This window comes from Sus scrofa, chromosome 1 (genome assembly GCF_000003025.6).
Source record: "Sus scrofa isolate TJ Tabasco breed Duroc chromosome 1, Sscrofa11.1, whole genome shotgun sequence".
Classification (NCBI taxonomy): Eukaryota; Metazoa; Chordata; class Mammalia; order Artiodactyla; family Suidae; genus Sus; species Sus scrofa.
In genome coordinates this window covers 215432684-215456923 of record NC_010443.5, presented here as the reverse complement: position 1 = coordinate 215456923, position 24240 = coordinate 215432684, and the positions used below count along the sequence as shown (strand labels likewise).

The window sequence follows — 24240 nt, the reverse complement described above, 5'->3', positions numbered from 1 at the left end:
ATTTATCTTCTTTGGAGAAATGTGTATTTAGGTCTTTTAGGTCTTCTGCCCATTTTTTCCATTTTTTGATTTTTTTCCCCTTATTTCTCTTCTTTCTTTCTTTTTTCTTTTTTTTTTTCTTTTTGGCCATCCTATGGCATATGGAGTTCCCAGGCCAAGGATTAGATCTGAGACCCAATTTCAACCTACACTGCAGCTGTAGCAATGCCAGATCCTTAACCCACTGCGCTGGGCTGGGGGATTGAATTTATGTCCTGGCGCTGTGGAGGTGCCACCAATGCTGCTGTACCACAGTGGGAACTCCTTTGATTTTGTTTGTTTGTTTGTTATTGAGTTGTATGAGATGTTTGTATATTTTGGAAATTAAGCCCTTGTCAGGTATGGCACATTGTTTACAAATGTTTTCTCCCTGTCCATAAGTTGTGTATTTTTGTTTAATGTTTCCTTTGCTGTGCAAAAGCTTATGTTTGTTTAGGTTCCATTTGTTTCTTTTTGCTTCTATTTTTGTTGTCTTGGGAGACTGACTTAAGAAAACATTGGTAAGTCAGAGAATCTTTTGCCTATGTTCTCTTCTAGGAATTTTATGGTGTCATATCTTATGTTTAAGCCTTTAAGCCATTTCGAGTTTATTTTTGTGTATGGCATGAGACTATGTTTTAATTTCACTGATTTATATGTGACTGTCCAACTTTCCCAGCACCACTTGCTGAAGAGACTATCTTTTCCCCATTATATATTCTTGCTTCCTTTGTTGAAGATTAATTGGTCTTGTGGGTTTATTTCTGGGTTCTCTATTCTGTTCCATTGATCCATATGTCTGTTTCTGTGCTAATACCATGCTGTTTTGATTACTGTAGCTTTTTTTCTGGTCTTTTTTTGTTCGTTTTTGTTTAGGGCCACACCCATGGCATATGGAGGTTCCCTGGGTAGGGGTCAAATCAGAGCTGTAGCCGTCAGCCTATGCTACAGCCATAGAAACACCGTATCTGACCCATGTCAGCAACCTACACCACAGCTCATGACAATGCCAGATCCTTAACCCACTGAGCAAGGCCACAGATCAAACCTGCATCCTTATGGATGCTAGTCAGATTCATTGCTGCTGAGCCACCATGGGAACTCTTTCATGCAGTTTTAAAATGATTTTTTTTCTTTTTTCTGTCTGCTCCTGTGGCATCTAAGTTCCCAGGCTAGAGGTTGAATTGTAGCTGCATCTGCAGGCCTATGCTTCTGCAGTCTACACCAGCGCTTGTGGCAATTGCAGATCCTTAATAAACTGGGTAAGGCTAGGGATTGAACCTGCATCCTCATGGATACTGTATTGGGTTCTTCACCTGCTGAGCCACAATGGGAACTCCAGGACTTGTTTTTTTACATTCTCTTTCTGATATTTCATTGTTAGTGTAAAGAAATACAACTGATTTCCGTATGTTAATCTTGTATCCTACTTCTTTGCTGAATTTGTTTGTCAGTCCTAGAAGTTTTTGTGTGGAGTCTTTGGGGTTTTCTGTATATAGTATCATGTCATTTGCATATAATGACAATTTTTCCTCTTCTTTTCCAATTTGAATACCTTTTATTTCTTTTTCTTTGCTGATTGCTGTGGTGAACACTTCATTTTTTAAGATTTTTTTATTTTTGCTTTTTAGGGCTGCACCCTTGGCATATGGAGGTTCCCAGGCTAGGGGTCTAATTGGAGCTACAGCTGCTGGCCCACGTCACAGCCACAGCGGTGCCTGATCCAAGCTGCGTCTACAACCTGCATCACAGCTCATGGCACTGCTGGATCCTTAACCCACTGAACGAGGCCAGGGATTGAACCTGAAACCTCATGGTTCCTAATTGGATTCATTTCTGCTGAACCACGATGGTAACTCCTGTTGTAGTGAATACTTTAATCAAAGTAAATGAACACATGCACAAAATTTAAATTCACATTTTTGTAAATTTATTATACTCCCTTAACTTTAGAAAATTTACTACAAATTTCTTTGGGGGGGCGTAATAACAACTGCCTTGTTTTTCACAACACAGAAAATATTTTACTCTAAGTATGATGCTGATTTTAATTGTAGATATTCTTATTTCTTAACAGGGTCCTGAATAAATAAGTTTTTTATTTTTTTGGAATACTCACATTACTTTCTTTTAAAAATTTTTAATTTTTTTTTTTTTTTTTTTGCTTTTTATGGCTGCACTTGCAGCATATGGAAGTTTCCAGGCTAAGGGTTGAATTGGAGCTATAGCTGCCAGCCTACACCACAGACACAGCAGCTTGGGATTTGAGCTGTGTCTGCCACCTACATCACAGCTCACTGCAAGGCTGGATCCTTAACTCACTGAGTGAGGCCAGGGATTGAACCCATGTCCTCATTATCACTGAGCCACGATGGGAACTCTACTCACATTTATTTCTGATGAAGAAAAAGTATTTATAACACTCTTAAGTACTAACCTCTCCCCCTTTCAATATGTGATAAAGACAGTGTAGTATGTTTATCCATATCCATTTGGTATGATTGTCCACAGTCTTTTAAAGCATGAAGTATGTGTTTTTAATAGCATCTAGTATGATTGTCTCTGTTGTCCTTTTAAACTAACATACCTTAGAGAAATAAGACAGGAGTAGTTATAGGCAAAAACTGAATCAGTGGTTCCCCACCACTCCAGAAAAGTTGGTTGTTAAACATTTACTAGCATACCACACTGATTTGCCATATTGTGTGAGAGGTATTTAAAGAAACACTATTTACTAAACCAGTACTTATTTTTCCCATATTAATATAAATAGCATTTGACCTTAAGGAAGTCATTTTACTTCTAGGTGTCTCTCAATTTTACCTTTAAAATGGAGAGGTTAAGAATTCCCTGGTGGCTCAGCAGGTTAAGGATCTGGCATTGCCACTACTGTGGCTTGGGTTGCTGCTGTGGTGTGGGTTTGATTTCTAGCTGGGGAACTTCCACATTGCTGTGGGTGCAGCCAAAAAGGGAAAAAAAGTAGGTTAACAGCATCAACCAGAAACTAAATTAATGAAGGGGCAGTATTTGGTATACTGGGTACTTAGCCAATTTTGGAGAATACAAGCATTTCCTTTATTGTGAATCTTCACAGTTCTTTTACACATTTGTCATAGAAATGCTGGGAAATTCTTCATTTGTATTCTGTTGGAATATGAAAGCTAAATAACTACCTGGGATATTTTCCAAATAATATTTTATTATTTTACTTTAGGTGATTCCTCCTAAGGAGTGGAAGCCAAGGCAGTGCTATGATGACATTGACAATTTGCTTATTCCAGCACCGATTCAGCAGATGGTCACAGGACAGTCAGGACTGTTTACTCAGTACAACATCCAGAAAAAAGCCATGACAGTGAAGGAGTTCAGGCAGCTGGCCAACAGTGGCAAGTGAGTAGATTCAGTTTGCTATTTTTACTTCTTTCAAAGGTATAGGTGAAGATGGTAAGAAATGACATAGAGAAGTTTGTGGTGAAAAAACAGTAGTCTTCTGCACAATCTCTTTCAGTCCTCCTTTAATTATTTCCATTTTCTGTTTTTCAGGTGGTTGCCTGCCTACTTACATTTAGTTTACTACTAGGGAAATTGTTTCTCATTTTATCATCTCATTCATAGTGTCTATAAATGGCTTTTCTTCTATTTTTTAGTTGCCATAAATTTTTGTTTCTGTGCATGATTCATCTTTGTTAGGCAAATTTTCTTCTGTATGTAATAGTGTTTAAGTCTTAAATGATAAATTATATATATTAGGGAGTTCCCATTGTGGCTCAGTGGTAATGAACCTGACTGGTATCTATGAGAACTTGGGTTTGATCCCTGGCCCCACTCAGTGGGTTAAGGATCCGGTGTTGCTGAGAGCTGTGGTGTATATTGCAGACACAGCTCAGATCTGGCATTGCCTTGGCTGTGGTGTAGGCCGACCACTACAGCTCTGACGACCCCTACCCTTGTAACTTCCATATGCCGAGGGTACGGCCCTAAAAAGACAAAAAAAAAAAAAATTGCAGATATTAGAAGATGAATACTTAAATCCTCAAATGACTTGAAGGGCCACTATTGTTATATTGTACTAGTCACCTGTTGCTGTTTAACAAATCGCCCCATTCCTAGTATCTTAAATCAATAAACATTTAATACCTCAGTTTCTGAATATCAGGAATCTGGGAGTGGTTAGCTGGGTGGCTGTGGCTCAGGGTCTCACATGATGTCACAGTTAAGTTGGCTGGGGCTGTTATCACCTGCAGGCTTGACTGTGACTGGAAGATTTTCTTCCGAGATTGCTTCCCTTGTGTAGCTGTTGGGTGGAGTATTGAATTCCTTGCTGCATGAGCTACTCCTCATGTTGTGGCAGCTGGCTTCTTCCACAAGTTATCCAAGAGTTACCAAGGTGGAGGCCACAATGTCTTCATGACCTGTTTCTTAACTGTCATTTCTAGCTTATTCAATTTGTTATAAGCTAAGTGCACCTCATACTTAAGAGGAGGAGAATGAAGTTGTTCATCATGAGAGGAGGAGTATTAAAGAATTTGTGGATATATTTAGACAGAATCATAGTTATGACTATTATTGTTATCCCCTCCCCCCTTTAAAAAAATTTGTTTTGGTGGTTAAGATGTTAGATCATGATCCCTTCGTTGCTCAGTGGAAATGAATCTGACTAGCATCCATGAGGATGCACGTTCGATCCCTAGTCTTGTTCAGTGGGTTAAGGATCCGACGTTGCCATGAGCTGTGGTGTAGGCTGCAGACACCGCTCAGATCCCATGTTGCTGTGGCTGTGGTGTAGGCCAGCAGTTATAGCTCAGATTTGACCCCTAGCCCGGGAACCTCCATATGCTACGGGTGTGGCCCTAAAAAGACAAAGAAAAAGAATGTTAGAGCAAAATATTAATCTGGGAAAAAAAATTCCCTCAAAAACCAACCAACCAATCATCCAGATGAAAAAACATCATCATCTCAATTCTCTGCATGGGTGTACATGAGATTAAGTCCTTTGGATTAATTTAGTTGATATCTTTCTTTAAAAAAATTATTTTTGATGCAGACTAGTACATTTAGAATGGACATACAGTAAGGTCCTGCTATATAGCACAGGGAGTTATATCCAGTCTCCTGGAATAGACCAGATTGGAAAACAATATTAAAAAAATATGTATATATACATATGTCTGAGTCACTCTATAGCAAAAATTGGTACAACATGGTAAATCAACTATACTTTCATAAAAAATTATATTTGTATAGGAAGTACTTGATGGTACTTGAAGAATCTTTTTTCCTGTGATGTTCCTATTATGGAGCATTCTGGCCAATCCACAGGAATTAAATGTTTTGTATTTAATTTGGGTCCTTTTTGATTTTTTTTTTTTTTTGGGTAAGTATTAGTAAAGCCTCATTGTTTCAGATCCCATTAAGTGAGAGTGTGAGACTCTTCCTTAAGGGAGCCATTCAGGTGACATTGTCTGTTTTGTGTACCACCGTGGACCCAGTGCCTGGTGCAGCATCTGGGACATGGTAGGTGCTATATCAGTATCTGTTGTGTCATGAAGCTACAATATACTTGAAGTGGTAAAAATTATTAAATAGATTGTAAAGATTTACTTATTAATAGAATGTATATTTCTCAATATTCTGAAATTTAAAGATAATTTTAAAAATAGTTGACTCTTTTTTTTACTTACAAAATATAACTTCTGTGAGAAATTGTCCGGGAGTTCCTGTTGTGTGGCTCAGTGGAAATGAATCTGACTAGTATCCATGAGGATGCAGGTTCAATCCCTGGCCTTGCTCAGTGGGTTAAGGATCTGGCATTGCTGTGAGCTGTGGTGTAGGTCACAGACACAGCTTGGATCTTTTGTTGCTGTGGCTGGCAGCTGCAGCTCCAATTCGACCCCTACCCCAGGAACTTTCATATGTCATGGGCATGGCCCTAAAAAGACAAAAAAAAAAAAAAAAAAAAAAAAAAAAAGAAAAGAAATCGTCGGAAAGACTAAAGACTAAATTTTATTTCTTTCAAAGTTAATTTTGAGTTGGATTAATTTATCTTTTGAGTTGGATTAATTTCACTATAAGTGTTGTATGTTTCCTTTGTGCCAGTTTCATATGAAAATTTATTTCAAATGCCAGTGAAATGAGTTTTTAAACCTCAAGCCAAGACCCTACTTGTTCATTCCCAACTACACTAAGATCATGTGGTCTTCATAATGGGTATGGAATGGTCCTAAGATGGGACTAATTTACATGGGAGGCGGGAAGCATCCTTCTGGTCTTTCTGTTCATCTTTTCTCCTTTAATATATGCCCTTGCATAGGTACACAGTACATAATGTGCTTGGTATAAACAGTAAAGAGGATAACATGCTCATTTGGTTAATATCACAGCTTAGTCCAAAGAACATCTGGAGATTTCCAATATGTACCTCTATTATAAAAGTTTGTGGCAAGACACACTGTCTTGCATCACTTACATTACTGGTCTGTAATTTGTTTTGGGCATAGAGCTAAGTGCTTTACAATTACCTGATGCAGTTCTCACGACAGCTCAGTTATTATTATCCCTATCTTACAGATGAATAGTTGAGATCCAGAGAGATTCAGTCCCCTCCCCACAGTTATGTGTGTAGCTTATAAATGACAAAGCCTGGATTGAAACCCAGGTAGTCTTATCCTGGAGTTCCGTCTCTTAACAACTGTGCTATAGTAAATGAAAGGTTCTGGGTAAAAAGGCGTGGTTGCATCAGTTTTGAGCAAGCTGAAGCTGGATTTGTGAAATAGCTATAATTGTTTTATAGTTCTTTAGGGATGGACTCTGTAGCCAGGTTTAATTAGAATCAGGTACCAACTGAGTGAACTGGTCACTTTCTCCAAGTTTAGTGTCAGTGTTTGTTTCAAATATTAAAAGATTTTATAATTTAACCTCAGTAGCCAAAGTAAACTATAGCTTTCTCTCTTAGAGTTATGAGTTGTTAAAAATTGATCCTGAGTGAGTATATAATGATAGATTCTTTAGGTCTTCTCATAGTGAAAGGCAATTTAGGGCTTTAATTTACAAAATAGAAGAAGTTTTTTTATAAGTCATAATAAGTAGCATCTTTGCTACCTTTTTTTCATAACCTGACTCTGACCTCTGGCTTGTTTAGCTTGTGCCTGGAAATTCTTATTACTACTGGAACCCTCTGATCATACTCAAGTCATGTAGTGATTCTGACAGATTCTGACATACACATTCTCTTTATTTTTGGCTGCCCTGTGAGATCCTAGTGTTTTGGTTAAATCTGAAAATTATTCTGTATTTCAGACGCAGTTGTTAAATTAAGTTGTTTGGTATTCTTCCTTACTGCTTAGATAACCAGTTTGGCATCCCCAGGTAGTAGATGTAAATATTGATTTTTCTGTAATTATTCAATCTAAAATGTCCAAGTAGGCTTTATAGGGATTGCTACTCCTGCTAAACAGCTTTTTCATTATGTTTATTGCATTGTTTTCTGTTTGTTGGCTTTTTTTTTCCTGTGGAATCATTGTTTTTTTTTTTTGGTGATTATAATAGAGGATTATTATTTAAAATCTACATAGTACAGAAGAGTAGGTACCTTTCTATAATTCCTATGTGGGACAGAACCATTAGTATTAATAATTTGGTGTATATTTCTTTCTGGCCATTTAATATGTAGTTATAGATCTTTTTTACATAAATAGGATCATAGTGTATTCACTATTCTATAATCTGCTTTATTCACTGTGGAAAGATTTTAATATCAGTATATAGAAAGATCTATCTTATTTTGTGTTTTTCTTTTTTTTTTTTTTTTTTTTTTTTCTTTTTAGGGCCGCACCTTCAGCATAGGGAAGTTCCCAGGCTGGGGGTCGAATTTGAGCTACAGCTGCTGGCCTACACCACAGCCATGGTGATGTGGGATCTGAACCATGTCTGCGATCTACACCACAGCTCATGGCAACACTGGATCCTTAACCCACTGAGCGAGGCCAGGGATCAAACCCACATCCTCATGGATACTAGTTGGGTTCTTAACCGTTGAGCCGCAATGGGAACTCCTTTTTTGTGTTCTTTTATTTAACTTAGTTCTAGTTGCTGGACATAAGCTTGAGGTTTCATTTAATGCTGCAGCAACATTTTACACTTCTTTGTGTTGTTGGGATGAATTTCTAGGATGGGTTTTAGGGCCAAAGGGCCAACACCGTTTTTAAGGGTGTTGATATGTGTTGAAAAATTATACTCTGGTTATCAGTTTATGCTCCAGCTGTGTAAGAGAGGTGTTATTCTTTATTACAGGTTATATAGTAATCATTTGTCGATCTAATAACTGTACAATATCTTATTTTAGTTTTACTTTCTAGTATTTTTAGTGAGATTGTCAATTTTTCTATAGAAAATTACAAGAAATTGTAAGAAAATTACATGTGATATATGTAATTACAGATTACGTATATTCTATGCTTTGTGTTTTATATTTGAATCTCTAAAATTTCTTGTTATAGTATAATTGGTTAAAGATTGTAGAAAATATTTCAAAAGCTAAAATAATGAATTTTAACTAAGTTTCTGCTTATTGTTGATACTTTCATGAAAATATTTTTGTTTTTAGTCAAAAAATGAGTTTTTCATGCAGAGTTATTTAATAAAATGATAATTCATAAATACATTTGTATATTTACTTGTTAGATTTGGCACCGTGAGCTGCTGCAGTATTTTCATTTTGGTAGGATTTTGTTTAGAGAGTGATTTATATCAAATGGGGGGGAATCTTACAATTATCTTAATGGTTTGTGCTTTTTTTCATCTACCTTTTCTAGATATTGTACTCCAAGATACTTGGATTATGAAGATTTGGAGCGCAAGTACTGGAAGAACTTAACCTTTGTGGCACCCATCTATGGTGCAGACATTAATGGGAGCATATACGATGAGGTATGTTTCTGTTATACTGGGTTTGTAAAACATCATTTCATGTTACTGTTGTTACCATTTTAGGTGCTTGAGAAGTAGTCATTTGTTGTTTTGTGTAACCTGTAATTCCTCACAGGAAGGGAGGAAATACAGACATGTCAGTATGATTTCTGTTGCTATTTTCCAGATTGAAACAATTGTACACATGCCTGAGGCTGTTCAACAGTAGTATAGTTTGTGGTTATCTGGTCAATTTTAAATTACATTCAAAAATTTTAAAAGCAGGAGTTCCCATCAAGGTTCAGTGGTGAATGAATCTGACTAGCATCTGACACAGGTTTGATCCCTGGCCTTGCTCAGTGGGTTAAGGATCTGGTGTTGCCCTGAGCTGTGGTATAGGTTGCAGACTCAGCTTGGATCTGGTGTTGCTGTGGCTGTGGTGTAGACTGGCAGCTGCAGCTCTGATTGGAGCCCTGGCCTGGGAACCTCCATATGCCATGGGAGCAGCCCTAAAAATAGCAAAAAAAAAAAAAAAAAAGTTTAAAAGCAAAGGACATTATAAAAAACTTGGAAAACAGGAAATGTTCTTCGTAATGCTACCATCTTAAGGCAAAAGTAGTATTTTAATATGTGTTCTTCTTGTAGTTTTCCTGTAATCATTTAAACAAATTATATTAAAGGTACTTACATTCTCCCCCCCCAACAAATTGTGAGAATTTTTTCTTTTTCAAACAGTGCCTATTATTATAGTTTTTCCAGTTACTTTTCATGAGAATGTAATCCAGTTGATATAATCTAATCCTTTTGCCTCCCCAATTGTAAACCTTATTTTTAAATCTTTTCTTTTGGAAACTTTTTTGTTTTTTTAGTTAAAAATTTTTTTATGGCTATACCCTTGGCATATGGAAGTTCTCAGGCCAGGGAATGAATCTGAACAATGGCTGTGACCTATGCCACAGCTGTGGTAATGCCAGATCCTTAACCCACTGTGCTGGGCCAGGGATTGAACCTGTGCCACCACAGAGACAACAGTGCATCCTAACCTGCTGCACCATAGTTGGAGCTCCTCCTTTTTTGAAACCTTTTATCCCCTTTTCCATTGTTTTATTTTGAAAAATTTCTTGCCTACCAAAAGGTTGAAGTAATGTAGTGAACACCTGGATACCTTTACATAGATTCCCCAGTTGTTAATATTTGCCATAATTGCTTTGTGTTCTTCTATCATCTTGTCTTTGTCTGTCTTTGTACTGTAACATTTAAAAGTAAGTTGCAAACATCATGGCAGTTCACCATTAATTATTTCAGCATGTATCTTTCAGTTATAAGGCTATTTACCATTTATGTAATATCATTTAACATATAGACCATATTCAAAGATCCCTGGTTTTCCCAATAATGTTTTTTATAAACTGCTTTTTTTTTTTCCCTATATGAAGGATCCAGCCATGAATTTCCCTTTGAAATTGATAAGTGACCTATAGGGTGATATTTAGAGACTAGGTGATAATCCTATTCCCCAGCAGTCTTTCACCCAGTGAATTTGCCTCCATTGATAATCCTGCCCGAGGTAATTGTTATATTATTGTTAAACCTTTTATATTTTGAAATATAAAACAAGCTGAAAAGTACATAAGGCATAAACTTAGAGCTTCATGATGAGCTATACCATCACTGACTTCAAGGAAAACCTCATCAACACTCTAGATTTCCCCCACCTGTCCCTTTTCCCTATTGTAGTCTCCACCTTTTCCTCCAAAGGTAATCGCTATTCAGACTTTATGGTAATCTCTCCTTTAAAAAAGCAGCTCATTGTATCTTATTTCTGAATTTTATAGAGCCTGAAGAATCATTCATTATATACTCTTGGATGTCTGGCTTCTGTCATACCTAATTACATTTCTAAGCTTTTTCTGTATTGTGCGTGGCTGTAGTTCATTCATTTTCACTGCTGTATAATATCCTATTGTATGAATGCACCACAGTTTATTCGTTTTGTAACTAAGGATCATTTTGATTGCTTCTAGTTTTGGGTTTTATGCACAAAACTTCTGTGAATGTTCTGCACATATTTCCTAGGTTGTGGAAGCTTGCGTTTCTGTGGGGTGTATGCCTAGGAGTGGTTATAGGGTATACACATGGTTATTTTAAAAAGAAAACTGTTTTTTCAGCTTAGACATTTCTATACCAACATTTGCTGGTTCCCATTGCTCCATATCCTCCCTGTCAGTTGGTATTACTGGTTTTAATTTTAGCCATTCTAAAGTGAAATGAGTCTGTGTAGTAGATTCTTGTGGTTTTAAATTACATTATGATTTTGTCTTTTATATTTATTGATGGTTTGGATTTACCCTTTATCAAAATGCCTATTCAAGCCTCTTGTATATTTTTCTTTGTGTCATGCTTTTCTTTTTGATTTATAGTACTTCATGCATTTCTGGTTATGCAGTAGTGGCATAGTTTCAATTTTCTATATGGATTGCAGTTATTGAACACTGTTGTTAATAGGGCCATTCTTATTTTTGAAACTAGACTGGGTATTAGATGATACTATGAAATTGCTATTATCCTGTTAAAAATAATGATGGCATGGTGACTCTCTATATTTTTTCTTACCAATTGAAGATACACACTGAAAAATATGTAAATGAAATAACATGCAGTCTGAAATTTGTTTTTGAAGTATCTCAGACAATATAATTGGATATAATTGAATGAAGATTGGTAAAATATTAGTTATTGAAGCTAGATGATGAATACATGATGTTTAAAATGTGTATTTTAGAATATTAAAAATAAAAATTAAAAAAGAGAGAAAACATCCTTTCTTTTTATCTCTTTTGTATTTTCATTAATGTAAGTAATCTCCATGTTGAGAATTTGTTTATTAGTATGTACTCATGTAGAGAAATTGAAAATAGAGAAAAACATGAATAAAAATATAAATTACTCCTAAGCTTACCAAACAAAAATAACCTCTTTATGATTTCCTTTTGATCTTTTATTTTATATTAGTATGTATACATGTATGTATGTTCCCCCACCTCAAAGTTTCAGATTGTACCTTGTATTAAAGCTTTACTGTTTTTTTTTTTTTGTATTTCAATTCCAAGTATATTCTTACTGATTTTTCTTTAGTAGTAACAAATCTCCTTTAAGTTTAACATATAATGGTTACTTATACTTAGGAAAATGAGTGTCATTAACAGTAAGAATTCCTTACAGAAATAGAACCTTGTCTTACTAAACCAGTTTTTTTGGGATTTCCATTGAAATGGATGGGGCCAAGCAAATGTGGTTGGTATTTTCACTTGCTGCCCAGAAAAGTTGAAGCGTTTTCCTGAAGTTATAAGGCTGGTAGAGGGACTCTCAGGTGCTCTTACTACCCACAGCAGTTTTTTTTTTTTTTTTTTTTTTTTTTTTTTTTTTTTTTTTGTCTTTTGTCTATTTAGGGTCACACCCATGGCATTTGGAGGTTCCAGGCTAAGGGTTGAGTTGGAGCTGTAGCTGCTAGCCTATGCCACAGCCACAGCAATGTGGAATCTGTGCCTTGTCTGCGACCTACACCACAGCTCATGGCAATGCCGGATCCTTACTGAGCAAGGCCAGGGATTGAACCCTCATCCTCATGGATATTAGTCAGGTTTGCTGACCACTGAGCCACAACAGGAACCGCCCCTCACACCAGTCTTCAGGAAGTAATTATGTGTAGTTAGAAGATAGTTGTAGGTATGTGTAAAATTAGGTCAGTGTCAACTACAAATCTGCCCGGACCTCATGGGTTATTTTGTGCCTCTCTGTGGTTTCTTCTCTCTGGTATCCTGGTAAGTTTGTAGGTTTCTGAGGGGCTGACTGAGCTGAGGAATCATTTGGGTCCTGGGCCGAGAGGTGACATATCTGAGGGCTTGAAAATAAAATAAAAATCAGTCTAAGATTATTTTCCTAACCATACTTTGGGATTATTGAGCCCTTTGTTCTTTTTTTTTTTTTTTTTTTTTTTTTTCCCTGCAAATATGATTAAGAGGTAGAGCAGCATATTTGGGATGATTTTCAAAACAGCTGACATAAAACTGCCCTAAACTAATTTTTCTCCTTCCTGTCTTCCTTTCTTTCTTTTCTTTTTCTTCCTTCCTTCCTTTCTTTCTATCTCTCCCTTCCTTCCTTCCTTTCTTTCTCTCTCTCTCTCCCTTTCTCTCTCTTTCTCTCTCTTTCTTTCTTTCTTTCTTGTGAGCTATCTATGTGGTGCTCATACATATTTTATTTGTTTATTTGCCTTTTAGGGCCACAGCCACAGCATATGGAAGTTCCAGGGTAGGGGTCAAATTGGAGCTGCAGCTGCTGCCCATGCCACGCCACAGCCACAGCCACAGCAACACGGGATCTGAGCTGTGTCTGCAACCTAACCACAGTAATGCTGGATCCCTGACCTGCTGAGTGAGGCTAGGGATTGAACCTGTATCCTCATGGATACCAGTCAGATTTGTTTCTGCTGCGGCATGATGGAAACTCCATAAAATTTTTTCATATTTTATAGTAAAATAACATGGTTGTTGACAGCACACATGAGGCTGATTGGCTTTGGTTTGCAGGGTTTATCAATTTACTGCTTGTGTTTGAAAACCAGTTACACATTGGAATTTCTTCAAGGGAATATTGACTTTAGACTTCATTAATGAGTAACTTTAGTTATTAAAATCCAATGAACAAAAATCCAGTGGTTGTAAACATGCAGTTTTAAAACATCGTCATCATTTACAGGTTTCGGAGCCAGGAATTTGTCACTTTGGTAGGACCTTCAAGGCATAGAATTTTGTGGAATTTCTTTAGAAGAATTTAGTAGCTCCAGGGCTGAGCTGATGTTTTCAATGCTTTCTTAGTATAAAAACAGATAGGAGAAAGATGTTGTAAACTTCTATTGGTAAACAAAGCCAATCACATTTAAGACACCTAAATTCAAACAAATGGAAAATAACTTGTGTTTGCCCCCTTGAGGTAGATGGAGAGTTATAAGAGAGTGCATTAAAAAGAGTGAGGAAGAGTGAGTTTAATAATAACCTCTAGCTGTCAGGAATGTTTGAAATCATTGCAGCGAATATGCATTGAAAAAAACCTGTATATTGTTTTGCTCTTTACTGTTGTATCTTTGTATTGTTTAACTGATCAGCTCAATGTTTAAATTGTATTGGGGGAGTTCCTGTCATGGCTCAGTGGTTAACAAACTCAGCTGGCATCCTATGAGAACGTGGGTTCGATCCCTGGCCTTGCTCAATGGGTTAAGGATCCGGCGTTGCTGTGAGCTGCAGTGTAGGTTGCAGACGTGGCTCAGATCCTGCATTGCTGTGGCTCTGGTGTAGGCCGGTGGCTACAGCTCCAATTGGACCCCTAGCCTGGGAACCTCCATATGCTGTGGGTGTGGCCCTAGAAAGACCAAAAAAAAAAAAAAAAAAAAAAAGAAAAAAAAAGAAAGACAAAAAAATTGTATTGGGAACTGGTTATGGTTCATGGTATTATTTTGAAAGAGATTATGGTCATTAAATTGCAGTTCAGGCACCCTCCTAATTTCTAGTTATGGCTATTTCCTTTAATGTTAAAAGAATGATTGAAAAACTGTAGCCTTGGAGTTCCCACTGTGATACAGTGGGTTAAGAATATGACTACAGTGGCTCGGGTTGCTGCAGAAACTCAAGTTTGATCCCTGGCCCTCTGCGCAGCACAGTGGGTTAAAAGGATCTGGCATTGTTATAGCAGCAGTGTAGATTGCAGTTGTGGCTTGGATTCATTTTGGTCCAGAAACTTCCATATGTTATTAAATAACATGATTTAAGCAAGATACTGTTTTTTTGATTTTTTTTTTTTTTTTTGTCTTTTGTTGTTGTTGTTGTTGTTGTTGTTGTTGTTGTTGCTATTTCTTGGGCCGCTCCCGCGGCATATGGAGGTTCCCAGGCTAGGGGTTGAATCGGAGCTGTAGCCACCGGCCTACGCCATAGGCACAACAACGCAGGATCCGAGCCGCGTCTGCAACCTACACCACAGCTCACGGCAACGCCGAATCGTTAACCCACTGAGCAAGGGCAGGGATCGAACCCGAAACCTCATGGTTCCTAGTCGGATTCATTAACCACTGCGCCACGACGGGAACTCCAAGATACTGTTTTTTAAACCAAAATACCAAGACTGTCAAAGGCATACCATGACAAAGCCCAGCCTTTGGGTGTCTGACACAAAGCTGGGCTTGGCAGCCAGATTCTGCCTGTTGCTTGTTTTTGTAAGTAAAGTTTTATTGGGGCATAGCCTTACCTGTTTATTTATTTACTATATATGGCTTTTTTGTACTACAGTGGCAAAGTTGAGTAGTTTTAACAGAGATTGTATGGCTTACAAAAGCAAAAATATTTATTGTCTTACCCTTTGCAGAAAAAATTTTCCAACCCCTAATACAGCGATATAAATACTTGCTCTTGGGATAGGATGATCAAACCTTTTTGAGATAGATGGGACACAGATACAATTTTGAATTTTTTTTTGGGAGAATGAGACTACTGACTACATTAATACCTGGAAATGAAATTGAAGTGTTTGGGGATGTCAGGAACTTTTGTGAGTAAAGAAGGTCCTGAACTTAGAAATAGAGCCACCTGTGTTCTTGGGTGACCATAGATGATTCTTTGGAAGCAGTAACAGAAGCATGAGTCTTAAGATCTGAATTTTTTTTTTTTTTTTTTTTTGTGGCAGGGGAGGCTTATGTTTTACTAAGGTCCACTGATAAAACATTTTAATTAGCTTTTGCTAACTGTAAATTTAAAAATTAGTCCTCTGAGGGAGTTCCTCTTGTGACAAAATGGAAATGAATCTGACTAGTATCCATGAGGATGTGAGTTTGATCCCTGGCCTTGGTCAGTGGGTCAGGGATCCGGCACTGCCGTGAGCTGTGGTATAGGTCGCAGACGTGGCTCGGATCCTGTGTGGCTGTGGCTGTGGTGTAGGCTGGCAGCTGTAGCCTGGGAACTTCCCTATGCTGTGGGTGCAGCCCTAAAAAGAAAAGAAAAAAAAAAGATAAAAAATTAGTCCTCTAATAAAAGGAGTGTGGGGTTTCTTTAGGAAATAAACACATGAAAAAGATAAATAGAAAAGATGAATAGAGAGAAAAAGGTGCTGTGTGTGGGATGATTCACCTTGCCTAATGGGCATGAAAATCAACAGGTATCTGTAGGAAAGAAGGAAAGTGGAACATTTCTGTGATGGCCAATAGCCATATTTCCACAGACCTTCGAAGACAGAGTGCATCTCATTCTGTTTGTGAGAGCTAAGGTAGATATCAGCATTTTTTTTTTTTTTTAACTTACACCAGTACAGAGACAGTAAATTATTCAGGCTTGTGTTCCATGTTATTTTAGGCTGCAATTCTGACAATACCTATCATAGCATATAATGGTGATCCTCTTTATGATAATGCTTCATTAAATCAAAATTATAATGAAGTTCCATGTGCTTTGCTTAAAATGGCTATCTTCTTAATCAGTAACACTGAAGAATCTCTAAGAGTATTGTCTGTTTTCAAAAGCGTCTTCTTTGCAAGATTTTCCCTTTGTTGGGTGGTGACAGACACCTCCTCTCCTCAGCCTCACCTGTCTCCTCTATCATCTCAACTTTCTGATTTGACTACTTCATTCACATCCTAACAGGCAGTGTTGTCTGCAGCGGCCCCTTTCAGCTGATGTCTTCGGAGTAGTGCATCAGTAGAATTCATACTTCACAGTAATTTAACCTTCTTTGATTGCTTTATGTCTAGGTACTTCTTTCTTCTGAATAAACCTGTGAGATGGCATTGCATGAAGGATGGATGTTTCCATTGTGTGTAACCATCTTTGATAGTTTTCAGCAGTCCTGGAGAGGAAGAAAGCACGTCTGCTTCACTCATGACCTGTGACTGTCTATCACCAGTGCCATCTGGAACTGTTCTTAAGTCTCCTAGGTTTTATTTGAAATTCAGTCCCTTCACTGAATGATGTTCGTCTCCACCTCATCTGCCTCCACGTCACTGAAGGTGTTCCCCACCCTCTCTTGTACAATCAGGTACTCAGTGGTCTCCTACACTGAGGGTGACTCACTGCACAGGGAATTTCTCTAGTTTTTCATGTATGATGTTGGCTCAAGTACTGTGGTTGGGCTTTCCAGGGGCAACACATGTTTAGTGCACAGGGACACGTCAGGATCATGCCTTATGTGCTTTCCTCCCTCGGTGCACACCTTCACTTGCAACTCTTTCTAATGTGTGGGCTTTTCTAGGCCTCTTAGGCTTACTTACTTTCTTCTCAGGCTTTTCCACTTTTGCAGAAGACATTTTCACCATAATGATGGGAAGATGTGACAGTGATGCCGAGTACGTTTTATACGGGCACAAGACAATCCTTTTGGGACAACAATCGAGATAAGACTGACTTGATGTCTTCATTCTCTTACCTGGATTTTTATAGGACTGGAAAGTGCTTTGACTGAAGAGGGAGAGGGAGAGGTCAGAGTGGGGTTTTCTGAACACTAGTACCCTGAGACAGTGGTTCTCAAACTTTTTGGTCTCAGGACTGCTTTATACCTTTTTTTTTTTTTTTTTGTCTTTTTAGGGCTGCACTTGCGGCATATGGAGGTTCCAGGTTGGAGGTGGAATAGGAGCTGTAGCCTCTGGCCTGTGCCACAGCCACAGCAACACCAGATCCGAGCCGTGTCTGAGACCTACACCACAGCTCATGGCAACACCAGATCCTCGACCCGCTGAGCAAGGCCAGGGATCAAACCCACAACCTCATAGTTCCTAGTCGGATTTGTTTCTGCTGCACCACGACAGGAACTTCAGGACTGCTTTATACTTTAATAATTATGGATCTCAAGGAGCTTTTGCTTGTATCTCTCCTTTTTTATTATATGAGAAATTAAAACTGAGACTGTTTTAAAATATTTAATTCATTAAAAACAATCTGTTATATAACATTCATTTTTTAATTAAAAATGGCTATATTTTCCTAAACAGAATATTTAGTGAGATGAGTGGCATTATTTTATATTTTTTCACATCTCTAACATCTAGCTTAATAGAAGACCTCTCTGGATTCTTATTTCTGCTTCTACATTTAATGTGTTGTAATGTCTCAGAGCCTCTGGAAAACTCCACTTTACACAAGCATGAGAATGAGAGTGAAAAAGGCAAATAATGTGAATTCCCATTGTGTGGCAGCAGAAATGATTCCAACTAGTATCCATAAGGATGTGGGTTTGATCCTTGGCCTCGATCAGTGGGTCGGGGATCCAGCGTTGCTGTGGCTGTGGTATATAGGCTGGTAGCTTTAATTTGACCCCTTAGCCCGGGAACTTCCATATGCTGCAGGTGTGGCCCTAAAAGCAAAGCAAAGCAAAAAAAAAAAAAAAAAAGGCAAATAATGCCCTGGTATAATTATGAAAACAGTTTTGATGCCACAGACCCAGATGGCATCTGAGTGTCTCCTGATGATCCCCAGCCAACACTTTGAAAGCCTCTGCTTTAAGGTATTTAGCAAAAGATTCCTTCTCTGATCTCATTCTGCATAGATGATGCAGGGCTTTTGAGGCCAGGTGACAGTGTTCCATTCTTGTTTACTGAGCTTCAGGTAGCTGCGTTCTTCATAGGAACCTCAGACACCTATCACATTATGAGATGTTGGTTCTCAAACTGGAGATCATGGGAGTCTTTAGGGAGCATTATGTTGTATATTCTGACATACAACTCAGGCAAAATTTTGTAAGCAGAAAATGCGCTTAGGATATGAAATCATGTTCCTGCATCTTAGAAGATATATAGAATAAAGAAACTGTATTTCGGTAGTTCTGGTTGTGGCTCAGCAGAAATGAATCTGACTAATAACCATGAAGATGTAAGTTCAGTCCCTGGCTTCGCTCAATGGGTTAAGGATATGGTGTTGCTGTGAGCTGTGGTTTAGGTCGCAGACAAAGCTCATATCTGGTGTTGCTGTGGTTGTGGTGGAGGCCAGCGGCTACAACTCTTATTCTGTCCCTAGCCTGGGAACCTCCATATGCCATGAGTATGGCCTTGAAAAAAAAAAAAAAAAAAAAAAAAACTATGTTTCTGAGATTTTTCTTTAATATTAATTTGCAAGCCTATTGCTTTGTCATCCAGGTATTTAATAGTAGATAATCGATAGAAAATCCAAGATAGTTTGAAAAGTACTGTGACAAACCTTCAGACAAAAAAAAAAATGTAATATCTTATAACTGTATATTTCTCCTAGAGAGCTGGGGAAATTTTTTTGGCTATGCTTTTCCTGGGTGAATAGGTATATTGGGGTCCTCTTTCCAATTTCCATTTTCAATTTCCCTTACAGTCTGGTTATAAATGTGTACATTTTATACAAATTACCTTTCGTTAGTATAAATGTTAATATAAAAATGATGGAAAGTATTATATGAGAGAAAATTGAACTCACTCATGATGCTGACATTTGGAGACAAGAGCTTTCAAAAAAAGTTTATTGCATTCTCTTCCAATGTTTTTTCTTTGCCTAATGCTCAGTAATTATATTTCTTATTTATTTTTATTTTTTGTCTTTTTAGGGCCTCACCCACGGCATATGGAGGTTCCCAGGCTAGGGGTCGAATCAGAGCTGTAGCCACTGGCCTACGCCATAGCCACACCAGATCTGAGCCATGTTTGTGACCTACACCACAGCCCACAACAGTGCTGCCGGATCCCTGACCCACTGATCCAGGCCAGGGATCAAGCCTGCATTTTCATGGATATTTGTCAGATTCATTTCCGCTGAGCCTCGACGACGACGGGAATTACCAATAGTTATATTTCTTTTAAGGGCGTGGTATCATAGTAAATAGAGTTTCGTTTTGTCTCTTCTTTCTCCCATTTTAACACATAGTGAGTGCTTTTCCATGATTATAGATGCTTCTCTCTTCAACAGGGTGATTTAACATTTGTTTTATCTCTTATTTTTTATTGATAGGATGGTTTTCTTGGGTTTTAACAGGATGATTTAACATTTGTTCTACCTCTTATTTTTATTGGTAGCATGGCTTTCTTGGGCAGGGGAAAGCAGATAAATCCAAGAAGGAAAGGGACGCTAAAGGCTGTGGAGGCAGGGAAGGTATGATAGTCTCATAGGTGTCAATGTGGGGTTGGGCCACGGTGCACAGTGGGGTGCCCAGATCATTGCTAACCCATGAGAGTGGCACTTTGCCACACAGACACTGACTGCCTCATTTCTTGTCTTTTTTTTTTTTTTTTTTTTTAACAGCCTCTTGAAATAGAAGGCTGTATTAAACCAAACAGACTAGTTGACCTATTTACTTATATAAACAATATCTTTAACCCCTGCCTGCGACTTTCAGGAAAGCTCTGTCTTTGCCTTAGTGTCTATAAAGGGAAGGGATTGCATTGACAGCTCTTCGTGATTCTTCCCAGCTTAAAAACGTTTGCTCTATTGTAAGTAACATTTCTTCAGGAAGGTCAACTGAATTCTTTGATAATGAATTTTTATGAGTTCTATATTTCTTTTATATTAGAATTTTTCAGGAACCCCTTTAAGAAATCTGTTGGCTGAAGCATAGGAATCTTTTCATACCAAGATGTCTCAATGACATCTAATGTTATAGATAACATTTTTTCCTCTTCCTAGAATGAGATAGCTTAAATACCTTCATCCACAAGATGGTGCTCTTGGACAACAAATTTATCTAAGGCTGTGGTTTTCCAAATGAGGTAAAACTGAGTCATCAGGAAAGTTTCTTTCTTTTTTGTGTTTTTATCATGTCAGGATATCATTTATCCTGAAATAAATAATTTGAATAACTTTATGTGTAATTTTCACATTCAAGGTGAAATATTCTAGACAAGTTTTACTGCTAAGAGAACTATTGGCCTGGGATTGTGACTTTCAGATTTTAATTCTGTGAAATAAAATCTGAAAGTCAAAACCCATTACCTGCCAGCATTTTATGTGATCTTTAGTGAATGAAGGTTTAGGCTGCGTAATCTCAAGTCATACCATCCAGACAGGGGAGGTGATGGTAGTTGTTAGTCACTGGTCACATTGCATCTAGAATGTTCCTTTAGTTCTGGAAGCTATGTTTCCAGAGGGGTATTGCTAGGGTATTGTTGATAGAAGAGAGTTAAGCCCAGATGCAGGCTGACCTCAGAGTACATGGCTGTTGCTCCTGAGCAGCAGTCTTGCACATGAGAGGGTAGGTGGGATCCCTGTGGGGAAGATCGCTCTTTAGAAATGCTAAATTGATAAACAAGCACATATGAGTCACATGCTGAGTCGTTTGCGACGGTATGAGAAGCATTAGGTGTTTGCCAGTGGAGGGTGGATGGGGAGTTATGAAGGTTTTCCCCAAGGAATAAATAACACATACAGACGGACTAGGAGCCCTATAGGTGGTGTGAATACTGTACCATAGGCATGGAAAGAGGTTATGTTTCTTGGGGACTGGCACAATCCCTGAGATTGTGGTGAGAATTCAAGACATCACTGGGCATCAACCATGTGAGTCATAGTGGTGAGTGAGGATGCGCAAAGTGTTCTGGATCATCCGTATTCCCAGAGGGGCAGATATCCATGGGGGGAACCAGAGCGGAACAGCAGTGGGAATTACTGAAGGGGAAGGAATGGAAGACTCAGAGGTGAAAAGCTTTAGTGTTGGATTTGGGTGATGATCATCAAATCATTGATGATTTCACCTAGGAAAGAGTCTTGGAGATTATGATGTAGCCAACACATTTATGAAAGAGGAGCCTGAGACCAAAATGTTAGGATTTATCTAAGATGACACCTACTTATAGCAAAGGTGGGAAATGCCTTTCTCTATTCACTTTCTTTTTTATTTATTTATTTTTAATTTTTTTGTTGTTTCCTCAATGTGATTTTTTTTTTCCTGCTGTACAGCATGGTGACCCAGTTACGCATACATGTATACATTCTTTTTTCTCCCATTATCATGCTCCATCGTAAGTGACTAGACATAGTTCTCAGTGCTACACAGCAGGATCTCATTGCTAATCCATTCCAAAAGCAATAGTTTGCATCTGTTAACCCCAAGCTCCCAATTCATCTCATCACTTTCTACTATTGTAGATTGTCACCAGGAAGGGTAGTTAGAACTTTGAATTACATTGTGTGCTCTGGACTTCTTCCTTTCTTTCGGATCAGTATCTGCCAGGGTCTTCAGTGGATGCTTAGTATCTTCAGAAGCCAAAGCTTCTTCTGTTCCCATTGCAGCTGACCTTGCCTGCGGTTTACAGAAGAACTTGAATAGAGCATGTGTACTTGGAGCCCTTCCTACTTTGGCCCTACTTGTCCCCCCTTTTTAAAAACAAAGATGAAGATCATTTAGATGTCGTCTTTACTATGACTTTTTAAAGGCATGGAAGCAGGTTTATTTTTAAGGAGGGAATTTATAGGTAGAGTAGAAAGATTTAAATGATTCTGTTGTCGGGACTCCTGTCATGGCTCAGCGGTTAACAAGCCCAACTAGTATCATGATGCAGGTTCAATCCCTGGCCTCGCTCAGTGGGTTAAGGATCTGGTGTTGCTGTGAGCTGTGGTATAGGTCGCAGACATGGCTGGGATCTGGCATGGCTATGGTGTAGGCCGGTGGCTACAGCTCTGATTCGACCCCTAGCCTGGGAACCTCCATATGCCACGAGTGTGGCCCTCAAAAGACCAATAGTAATAATAATAATAATAATTCTCTTGTCAAAAAGGAACTATTGATCCATACCTTCTGCTTCTAGAATCTATTTTAGAAATGATTAGAAATTATGGATCAATGTCTGTGTACCAAACTTATTTTCCAGTGTTTTTCTTTAAATATTATAGCAAAGAATATTAAACAACCTATATGTCACAAAAGAAAATAATGATGCAAATTGTTACAGACATGAGAGTAATATGTACAATAGAGTAAATGTTAGGAAAATATTCACAATTGTATGGTAACTGAATAAACCAAGACACCTCTGTGTAGATATATCCCCATGGTCCTGAATACCCACAAGGGATTTCCGGTATTGTATGCAGTTATCCTTGTAAGTCATCCACTTGATGATGGGAAGGGAGTGGCGAGTCTGACTGGGATGGAGAGGCTGGGGAATTGCTCCCACTCACCAGATTCCTAGCAAAAGTTCCTCGAAGTAAGTCACCACCTGTCAGTGGGATTTTGGGGTCCTGGAAGTGCAGTTACACCTGGGAATTCCAGGAGTCTGATTCTAATTATATTCTAACTAAAACATGATTTTAAAAAGAGAAACACATCACTAAAATGATAAAATGTTTTTCTCTTATTTTCAGGTTTAAACATTTGATTTTTTAAAAAAACTTATGTTCTGGAATTCCCTTGTGGTGCAGTGGATTAAGGATCTGGTGTTGTCACTGCAGCAGCCTGGGTCACTGCTGTGGTGCGAGTTCCATCTCTGGCTTGGGAACTTTCACCTGCTGCAGGTGTGGCCCCCTAAAACACCAAAAACAAGCCAAAACTCCATTTATTACACATATTCTACAATAGGAAAATATAGTTTAATGTTCAAGAAAATTGTTAGTATTTTCTTTTTCATTTTCATTGAAGGAATAATGTTCAGCCTATGTGTATGATCCAAAATTTTACACTCTGAGGAATGAAAATGAGACCACTGGAAATACCTTAAGTTGTTTTTCTTCATGAAGAATGAAAGGGAAACTCAACACTTCCACTAAGTGTTATTAGGGTGTGTTAAATCTAAAATTGCTTTGAGTGAGAAGTAGCACTGAGGGAGAAATGAAGCAAGGTGGAAAAAACTAACAACTAGGAGAAAAAGGAGAAAAAGTAGATAGAGCCCTGTAGAGGAACTGGGAGAAACAGTTATATTCTTTTTTTTAAATTTAAATTTAAATTTTTTTGTCTTTTGTCCTTTTAGGGCTGCACCTGTGGCATATGGAGGTTCCCAGGCTAGGGGTCAAATGTGAGCTGTAGCTGCTGGCCTACACCACAGCCCTAGCAATGTGGGATCTGAGCCATGTTTGTGACCTACACCACAGCTCACGGCAACGCCGGATTGTTAACCCACTGAATGAGGCCAGGGATCAAACCTTCGTCCTCATGGATACTAGTTGGGTTCGTTAACCACTGAGCCATGATGGGAACTCCAAAACAGATATAGTCTTTATCTAAATTGGAATTTTCCTGGCATTAGTAGTTGTAAAAAGGCTCAAGCCCAGGCCATACTTTGGAACTGTTCAAAAGCTAAGTGGCTTCTACTTTTCCTTTAGTAGGGTCACTTCAGTGTCACAGACT

General features: G+C 38.2%; 1 protein-coding gene across 4 annotated transcripts in view; it reads left to right on the top strand.

Moving 5' to 3' along the window:
• The window catches only part of KDM4C (lysine demethylase 4C), a 436444-nt gene that overhangs the window by 50855 nt on the left and 361349 nt on the right, over nucleotides 1-24240 (top strand). For 3 of the 4 annotated variants that reach the window (XR_002336050.1, XM_021063858.1, XM_021063866.1), the window contains exons 3-4: nucleotides 3233-3408; nucleotides 8829-8943. Coding sequence is in view for 2 of the 4 variants with exons in the window: in XM_021063858.1 (XP_020919517.1) it covers nucleotides 3233-3408; nucleotides 8829-8943 (291 nt within the window). In the remaining 2 variants the exon portion in view is untranslated. The remainder of the gene's footprint in view (nucleotides 1-3232; nucleotides 3409-8828; nucleotides 8944-24240) is intronic. The other variant, XM_021063862.1, reaches the window with a different exon arrangement.